The 9,720-nt window shown below is 43.3% G+C and overlaps 1 protein-coding gene across 1 annotated transcript; it reads right to left on the bottom strand.

Annotated features, from left to right (window-relative positions):
• Positions 1-2,297: 2,297 nt before the first annotated feature.
• On the bottom strand, positions 2,298-4,785 carry r3hdml (R3H domain containing-like). The gene is made up of 6 exons (XM_076741201.1): positions 4,741-4,785; positions 4,264-4,632; positions 3,545-3,663; positions 3,346-3,448; positions 2,913-3,028; positions 2,298-2,430 (listed from the first exon to the last, which is right to left on the bottom strand). The coding sequence occupies exons 1-6, from the start codon at positions 4,783-4,785 to the stop codon at positions 2,298-2,300; spliced, it is 885 nt and encodes a 294-aa protein (XP_076597316.1).
• Between the last annotated feature and the right edge of the window lie 4,935 nt (positions 4,786-9,720).

Here is a 9,720-nt window from a genome sequence, read left to right as displayed (position 1 = left end):
TTATAGAAAAAGGAGAGAGAAAAGTCGAGGGTGGGGAGTCACATAAAAGACAGAGGAGTGGAGAATGTACTGAGGGTGGCAGCGAGCAAACTGTATGATGAGTGACGTCATCAGTTTTGTTTTGACTGAGGGGAAAAAGTCATTTACTGCTTCGCCGTCAGATGCAGAATCACCTGTGGATAGCAACACACCCACTGAAATCTAATTTTAAAATGTTATTTCCACCACAGTCGCCCGGCAGAGATGGAAACCTCACACCTGTTTCACTTTGCAAAGGCAATTCTGCACCATCTGATAAATACCAGCTGCAGCCAAACAGGCTTTCTTAAATTTCGCAGACAAGTTTGCAAATTTTTGTTGGTCATTCGCAAAAGTAATGACGGTGTTTAGCATGATTTACTTGGACAGTCCAGTCAAAATAAAGACTCAGGATCTATCACGTGCTGTCACATCACTGGTGTGTTTAAGGTCTTTGTGAATAGTTTGACTCTCTTGCAAAGAGTCTCATGAGGAAATCGATACCACTCACATATCTATACATGAAATCTGAAGCTACAACCAGGAGAGCTAGCTTAGCCTAGCTTAACTTAGCCAAGAGCCTGGAGGCAGGGGAAACAGCCTCTCTCCACGGTGCTGCTTTCAAGATCCACATCACTGCGGGAAACAATAATGACAACCTCCGAGTTAGCGACCTACATGCTGGTCTGTGCTGACAGCGCTAAGTTACCCAAACCTGGTTGATTACGGCACGAATCTGAACAAGCTGGCAGCTGTCTCTTTTTCTTTTGTCAGGGTTTTAACCTCTTTATGTGCAAACAAATCGCCCCTTTGACACTATTTTGCAAGGGCATCATCGCTGCATCCTGATGCTTTGTGCCACCCCAGATGATTGTGATTGGTTTCAAGGTTCAAAACAAACAAGCCAGAGCCTTTTGTCCCGTGTACCAGAACGATAATGGGGACAAGCAGACCCCGCTCGAGTGCTGACGCTGTGGAGTTAGGTCTCGCTGTGTGAGGCTACGGCTAGCCTCGCTCTGTCCAATCAAAATGCTGCTCATTAAAAAAGCATAGTTTGTACTTATGTTCATTTTTTTAAGAGATAAAACAACATGCTAATCAGTGAGGTTTAGATGTGTTTGCTCGTCAGGCTAGCTGATACCCCCTGTTTCCAGTCTTTACGCTAAGCTAAGCTAACCCTCTCCTGGCTGTAGCTTCATATTTACCATGCAGACATGAGAGTAGTATCACTCCTCTCATCTAACTCTCAGCACAAAAGTGAATAAGTTTATTTCCCCAAAAGTCATGTCCATGGAGCCATCGACTGCTTACGACAACTTGAAGACCGCCAGCATTTTATACAGCATTTAAAACCACAGATGTCATAATCTTTAACAACCAAAACTGTAAATTTGGCAGCACGTTTCTCCCATATAGACAATAAATTCCAGCCACTCTCCATTTCTGGATAAAGACAGAAATAAAATGTTCTTTCAGACTCCAAAGTGCTGAGCTGGGTCGCTCTTAACACTTGTTTGTGAGGAACTTTGTTTGTTTGCTGGGCCAAAATGGTTTTCCATATCAGATATTTTACATGTTTGCCATCAGTGTGTGTGTGTGTGTGTGTGTGTGTGTGTGTGTGTGTGTGTGTGTGTGTTTTCATGAATTGGAAGGCACAGCTGATTCCCTCGTATTTTAGACCATAAAAGCAGCATTAGTCCCCAGTTTTATGGCAGAGAAAGTCACTGGGGGGTGAATGTAGAGGTGTAATGAGGTGAAATGCAGGGCAGAAAATTTCCTGCTCCGGCCGTGAATAAATACAAGAAGTGAGCAGCAGATTATTTGCAGGGATACAAAGAGTCATCAGTTATTTTTAACTGGATGAATGTTCAGTCAGGCAAACAGACAGCCGTGAATTGACACAACTTCAACTTTACTGCAGGAATGACGGAACAAAAAAGCATCAGAGAGAGCATCAGTAACACGTCCAAGGTCGCAGTAATTACAGTCTGTACAACAAAAGTGCTTCATGTTTGGTCAGTGTCTCTCAAAAGTCACTCGAACCAACAAGTTCATCAATAACAGTGCAAACAAAAGTGGAAAAACAGGCAGATGTTTCACCCAATGAACATTCACAGCTCCTCATCACCTGTGTGTGAAACATCCGTTCATAAAGACCTACTTTGACCATAGTGGTAAATGGAGGGCTGCATCATTTCATTTTGCAGCCCTCGGGCTGGTTAATGTGGATTGTGGCTCCCTTCTTGTCCATTAAAACAGATTTAAAAGGCTTTGTTGTGTTAAAATCCCAGAAGTCTTATGGGTTTTGTGTTTGGTGAGCACTGGTTTCTCCAGCAGGAGCCGCCATAGCTGGACGGACAGACGGAACAAGGCCTCCCGCTCCTGTAGGGAGCTTCTCCCACCCAGTTTCCTCTGAAATACAGATGAACATAATGTTAGCTATGAAGCGTTGTTATGCTTTTCTTTGTAACATGCTCGGGATGAACTTGATACCTATGAAAGGATGAGACTTTATATTTTTCTTATCCTCATCCGATCCCATTAAAAAGGACAAAAAACCAACAATGTGTTCCTGCATCATCATTTTCCACCTTCTCTGCTCTGACTGTGCACTCAGTAGTGCATTCGTTGGGGACTATTTCCAGGTGCGGATTAATACACATTTGATGCTCTAGTGAGCATATAAAGAGGGAGGACGGTGTCTGGCGGACTGAGTGAAAATAAACTATAAGGCGTTGCATTTATGTTAATGAAGGAATGTGTCAGCAAATACAACAGTGAAGCTCAATGATGTGCTTCTAACAGTTTTTGGACGACAGTGGAGCTCTGTGATAAAGAGGACTCAGATATTAGGCTTTCACCCAACAGTCAAACTCCTCCTGAGTTCTTCTTACTTCATAGAGTAGTTGCAGACGAGCAGCGTTGCCTCCCTCCAGGTGCCCCCAAACACAGACATGTTGGAGCACTTCCTGACGGCGCATCCCACCCTGTTGGTGCTCGCCCACACCATCTGAGAGGAAACCCAAAACACATTTCATCATCCTCCAAGTTTTCCGCTCTCTCCAAATCCATAACATTCATACATTTCCCAAATGAAAATCACAAAATGCTGACAACAGAATTTGAGTTTTTCATGAGCTTCCTTCTTGCTAATATGTTTCGCTGCTGCTTGTCTTCAGTGTTCAATACAGAAGTTCACTTATGAGCTGTAATTTCTGGGAGAAAGGGTTTATTCAGTCCTCATTTATCACTTTGAATGCACAAAATGGCTAAATCCTTCCCGACCCCTTCCGCGGTCCAAAGCAGAAGCCTCTACCTGTGCTGTACCTGTGTGTAGTGAGAGCACACAGACCCGCTGCATCTGTTCGGGTAGGAGAAGTGATGCCTCTCATCGTACCAGGACCTGACCAGATCCGTGATGGACTGGTACCTGTCACATCCAGCACACGTTCAATCACTCATCTGTCATTTCAGCCTGGATTCAGTGTGAAACATATAAAAACCAAGAGCAGAGTCTTTGTCCCACCTTCCTGAAGTGATTGACAGGTTTTGGCCCATGTGTTTCATGGCTTGTGTCGGGCCGTGATCCCAAACACATCGTGAGGCCCAAGAGTCAGCTGACTTGGCCAGTCCTTCATCCCAGAGCTGCAGAGCCATGAAAGAGAGGAGGAGAGTCACGGGGGAACTGTTCAGGAACTAATCGACTCTTTGCCTTAAAAAAAGCTAAAATCTACATCTGCACTGAAGTGATGTTACTTGTATGCAGAACATATTAGAGGTATTTGTGGAAACAGGTGTGTCTTCAGCTCTCTTTCTTCTTTCACTTCAGATTGGCTCAACTTCTTCATTGTTTTGGGGGAAAAATAAAGTAAAATTGCAAATTTCTCATTTTTTCTTTTAATTACTTTTTTGCTGTTTCTCTTATTTGGGCTTTGGGAAGATTGCTGCTGTGTTAAGTTACTTCAACACTAATTACAGACGCAGAGCTCATGGAAATCGTTTGTATTTACCCACATTTTACAGCAGAGGTCTCTGAGACATTAAAAGCACCGATAGTAATGCATCACTTCTCTAACAGACTTCTTCAACATGTTCTCAGCTCAATTATAAGCAATTCTCATAAGAGAGATTATTAAAGTTTTATATGTTTTCTGGGATGTTACTGAAGGCCACTGGTCAGTGTGAAAGCCAAAAACTTAGACTGCCGTGTGTCCCTGCCTGCTCCAATGACCAGTGTGTCCTCACCATGAACTCCATGTTGGCTGCAGGAGGGAAGACCTGAGAGCGGACCTGGTTGTGGTAGTCCAGCAGGGCGTTGATCTCTCTGGAGGAAATGGCTCTCCTGCGTCTGCTGCGAGGAGCGCTGACGGCTCCAGCGAGCATCCTGAAGTCAGCCTGCGCCTCAGCTCCAGGCCTGGTTGCGTTGAGCAGCTCCGTGGAGCTCGACAGCACTCCCACGTGAGGCATCGCCCACAGGGTGGCAGCCCACAGGAGCTGAACACCAGCAGCACCCATCTGAGCCCTGTGGAGGAGGAGGAGGAGGAGGAGGAGGAGGAGGAGGAGGAGGAGGAGGAGAAGGAGGACCAGGCGGCTGCACCACAAGCTGGCACAGCTCTGACCAGGACACAAGAGTGCAGTGAAGTACAAGTACCATCAAATTACTCTTAAATACTTCAATACTTTCAATAAACACCAAGCCACCCAATCAGGTTCCTTTCTCACCTTCAGACCCGAACATCTACCTGCCAAAGCGTCAATATTGGCCATGCTCATCATTTATCATTGTTTTTACCAACAAGTAGCCAAACTGCCCAAAGCTGCTTTTGGGCAACAAATGAAAGATCACAGACGTCCAATATTCACTCTCTTTTAGCTCTGATTTGGTCTCCACCAACTCCTCAACGAAACATGTGGCTCATGTTACAGGTTATTTTCTGGCACTAAAAACCAGAAGTGCGACATTGTGCCCATTTTTTTGATATACTTGAGACGTGTGAAATGTATAAAATTGCTGCAACTGTATAAATGGCAGATTGTGGCAGTCAGACAGATGCAGCAGAGGGTTAAAAATGTCCTCTTTTAATTAGATAATTATTTTATTCAGCATGAAGCAAAACATTATGCAGACTAGTAGTTGTGTTACAACTCAAACACTGCATAAAACATATATAAAAACAGAATTCAATTGATCAGGATTTTAAGTTATTGAACAAACAGTTGAGCATAAGTGTCCACAGTTCTCAAACCAGAAAATGACGAATTTCAAAAGTATTTGCTCCAAAACTCTCCTAAACGAGTTTAAAACGTGAATCTCCAAAAAAATCATCAAAATAATAATAATCTGATGAATTCTAATCTGTCAGTGTTGGATGAGAGGAGGGAAAAGCTGAGTGTCGTACCTTCATCAGCGGATCCTCTCAGCAGAGCAGCCGAGCTTCACTCCAACACGAGCTTCTGCAAACAAGAACGTTTGTCAGGAGAGTTTTAACTGGACTGAGAGGGTCTCTGACACGCTGAGCCCTCCTGCTCTTCTTCTTCTTCTTCTTCTTCTTCTTCTTCTTCTTCTTCTTCTTCTTCATTAAACCCACACTCTGTTTCTCTGCTGAGGAGGAAAATTTGCCTTTCATGGCAATCGTGAAATGTTTTACTGGCCACAGTTTTTGTTTGTAAGTTCAACATCAACACTTCATATTCATCATTTATAAGCTTTTTATAAACATAATGTTTTTGTAGCACATTACAAACATGTAGAACTGTAAGGGCATTTTGATTAGTTATTAATGTACAGTGTCTCCGCGTCCAGGTCCAGATGCTTCACAGCAGGAGTTCCAGATGTTGAAAAAATGCATTGATTACCAACATAACCTTTACAAATTGCCTTTAACTGCAGTATAACCTGTTACAAACATTTATTAAATGCATATACACTCCTTATAAATGCTAAATAAGGCATTAAAATAAAATATTACTGCCCCCAAAGTCCAAAGGAACTTGATCCGTGCTGGTTTAACATGTTGCAAAGGTCTGCACCAGTCGACACCAGAGGCGTAGTTACTACCGGCTGCTAAAACCAGTTACACCACAGTTAGATGGAACATAACTAGTTTGGACTTAAAGTCATAACTAAGTTAAACAGTTGATCAATGATCAAAGACACCCATGTGACGCAGAGACAGGAGATGAGTCCTCAGTGGGGCGTCTCAGCTCCTGAACCATCTTTGTCACCGTCCATTAAAAAAATAAAATAGACAACGGGTATCACATGACCTCAAACATCAGCGTATCTGGACTAAATGTCCCTCTCAGGTAAGCTTTGATGAGGAAACCAGGTGGAATCGACCTGACTGAGCGCCGTGCCTCTCTGAGGGTTTTTGCGTGTCACCTGCTGGCTCTGTTCAAAGGCTCACGGCCTACTTCCACACCGGCTCCACACACTGCTGTCAGACTTGGTGACTTTGTGTGTAAAATACACAGACGGCTGAAAGAGGCCGAGGGCCTCCGGCGTACAGAAGGTCACCAACATGGAAGCCAGCCGGGTCACATGGCGTTGGTGTTTGAACTTGACTGACTTATTTTCCACTCAGCTGAAGGACGACCTCACTTTGCTCTGTCTTTGGTTACATGTCTGTATCATTTTTAGTATTTAGAGTTGCATGTTTACTTCTATTTTTACTATTATCATGTTTTTTTAACAAGTTTCTTCAGCTTGATTTGTCAGATATCTTCTGAGTCACGTCTTTGGTGGCAGCTGGATGAGTCTGAGCGTCACTCGCCCTGCTTGAAGTTTTACTTATAGGATCACACATTTAAATTTAGCAATGGCCACACACGTGTCAGTTCTGCCACGTAGTTAATATTTCTATAACCGCACATGAAAGAGGGGAAAAACCTTCAGCAGCAATATAAAGGACAGTGACAGATGGTGGAGTGAGGAGTACTGCCCCTGTAGATTAAACATTTTGTCCTGCAGGATAATGTGAAAATGTGAAGGAGAGAAAAAGGTCGAACTGTGCAGCCAGAATTTAAGTTTACTCACAGGTTTAAGTGCTTCCTGCTAACATAGACAGAAGATGGAAATGTGACTGTTCCATGCAGAATTCACAGGGTTAAAAGGACAGAAAATTGCGCTCTGGGGAACAGGACTGCCATGACTTTTGCATGTCTAAAAGTAGAAGACAAATACAAATTTTGACCTGATAATGACGAAAAGTAAAGGGATCACCAAACATATTGCAATTCATCCTGCAGGGAGCGTGAATATCTGAACCGAGTGTCATCTAATGCATCCAAAAAGACGTTAAGATACATCATCTGGGAACCGTGAGTTAGATGCTGATCAATCTTTGCCGTTTAGATATCTGTACCAAATTTCATGGCCTGGATCCATGTGGCTACATGGCTACAGCAGTAATCTGTTCAGCTGGACCACTTGGTCACATGACCCTGTGGGCTGGATAAATGCCATCACGAGGTCCCGTCATAACATGCATATGAAAGGATGAGATCATTACTAAGACATATTTGTGTCAATGCCGTAGTGATGTAATTCACAGCTTTAGCTTCTTTGTCTCCAGAAGACTTGTAATAATTTCATTTCCTGTTCGTTTCCAGCTGGTTCACAGTGGACATTTCTGCAGGAAATCTGAGCAGAGAAACTTGTGCAGAACAGTCTGAAATAGGTCAGATGTGGGAGAGGATGATTCTCCGGCCAGACCAGAGCAGACGGTTTTCCCAGAGACCCTCCCTCACCCCCTGCAGCATGACGTCATCTGTCTGGTCCGAGACGCTGCAGGGCGCTCGCATACAGAAGCTCGCTGTGACCTTGTCCCGTCTGAAAGGTGAAGAGGAGACATCCTGTGTTTACCTGAGAGGGAACATAAAACAAACCCTGTGCCGACTGTCTGCCTCGCAGCAGCTGGTGCCTCTCACAGGGTGACTGTAGCACAAAACTGCAGCACTCACACCTCAATTCCAGCTCTTCGAATGATTGTGGACCAGGGTTTATGAAAGTGCTCCAACAATCTATTAAAACTGTGGCAGCTGTGAGGGAAACTAAAGCTGGGACGCTAAGAGAAACAGAACGTGATGATTTACAAAACACTCAAACTTTTATTGAAAACAGCACAAAGACAAAAAATCAAATGTTGAAACAGAGAAATTTCATTGTTTTTGAAAATCATGCTGCTGTCAGACGTCGTCTACTTGGCAGCATCACCTCAGTCCATCTTAGATGAGCTCTGGACCAGACGAGGCAGCAGCTTTCTGGATCTGGTTCATGTACGTTTCCTCTTTGCGTGGTGGAGTTTCAGCTTCATTTGTGGCTGCAGAGATGAGTTCTGTGATCACAGACGATGGTTTTTGTCTGGTGTTCCTGAGCTCATGCAGTGACGTCCACGACAGAATCGAGTCTGTTATCAATGCAGAGTCGTCTGAGAGGCCGAAGATCACAGCCAGACGATGCTGGTTTCAGCCTTGTCAGAAAGAGAATTCTTCAGATTCTCTCAGTCTTTTAAAGATATTACATAGTGAAGACAATGAAATCCTCAAATTCTTTGCAGTTTTACATTGAGAAACATGATTCTTAAATGGTGGCACTGTTTATCAGCTCAGTCTGTCACAGCGTTGTGAACCTCTCCTCATCTTTCCTTCAGAAAGACTCAGCCTCTCTGGATCCTCTTTTTATACCCAGTCAGGTCACACACCTGTTGCCAGTTAACCTGATTAACTCTGATCTGTTCCTCCAGCTGTTTTCTTTTCGCATTTCACAACTTTTCCTGTCTTTTGTTGCCACTGTTTAAGCTTTTTTGAAGCATGTTGCTGCCATCAAATACTAAATGAGGATATAATTTTAAAAAAAAACCTTTCAAATTAAAAAATCAACATTGCTGTCTTTGTGCTATTTTCAGTTGAAAACAGGGTTTCAGGGTCTTGCAAATCATCACATTCTGTTTCTCTTTACGTTTTACAGCATCCCAGTTTTTTTGGAAAAAGGGTTTTAAATGCTTTTCCTAAGAGGAGCACTTGTTCCAGACAAATGAGGAAGATTCATACTTTAATCTTTAACAAGGGATCAAATGACTGTGGAGGCTCCTAATGATGAAACCACAGAGAACTATCCTGCTGCTGCTGGATGTGTATAAAGGCAACAGGTTCACTATCACAACTTCCTAAATTCATAATGTGTCAGTGTGTGTTCACAGGTTGTTGCTCTGATGCTGTTTTCAAGGAAAACATCTGTCTCATTTCTCCCTCAAAGATTCTCTGAGAAGCACAGATAAACTTCACCACAAAAAGGATCAAAAGTATCAACAAGTCAGTGACTGAAGTTCCATAGAGCGGCCAGGATGTCTGCAGAGTTTCTGAGGTTTCTCATATTTGCTCGAGATTCTCATCCTCAGAGAAGCTTTCTTCAGTGTTTGCATTTAGCATGTTCACACTGGGATATCTGCAGTCCAGCAGCAATAGAGGCAGATCTTCTTCTTTTAATTCAGTTCTTTTGGTGACATGTCTGAGCTGTAATATGCAACCATTTCATTTAGATGCATTTCTTTTGTTTGTAGTCCAAACAATCAGCCGAATGCCAGGCGTGCCTGGAAACTTGCATTTCTAGGAGAGGTTTGTTTGCCAAGTCTGAGTGCATCAAGGACAAACTTTGTCCTGCATTCAGATGCTATAAGGGGAGATTTATTTTCCTCCAGTAGA

Source organism: Chaetodon auriga, chromosome 10 (assembly GCF_051107435.1).
Source record: "Chaetodon auriga isolate fChaAug3 chromosome 10, fChaAug3.hap1, whole genome shotgun sequence".
Taxonomy (NCBI): domain Eukaryota; kingdom Metazoa; phylum Chordata; class Actinopteri; order Chaetodontiformes; family Chaetodontidae; genus Chaetodon; species Chaetodon auriga.
Note: the sequence above shows the minus strand (reverse complement) of the source record. Positions and strands in the feature narration are given on the sequence as shown.

Bases quoted from the DNA above. Each gene is read 5' to 3' on its own strand.
- r3hdml (XM_076741201.1), bottom strand. From the start codon at position 4,785: ATGGCCAATATTGACGCTTTGGCAGGTAGATGTTCGGGTCTGAAG. The intron at 3,029-3,345 runs GTACAGCACAGG...GTTTCCTCTCAG, and splicing joins TGTGCTCTCACTACACACAG to ATGGTGTGGGCGAGCACCAA. The intron at 2,431-2,912 runs GTAAGAAGAACT...TCTGTATTTCAG, and splicing joins GTCTGCAACTACTCTATGAA to AGGAAACTGGGTGGGAGAAG.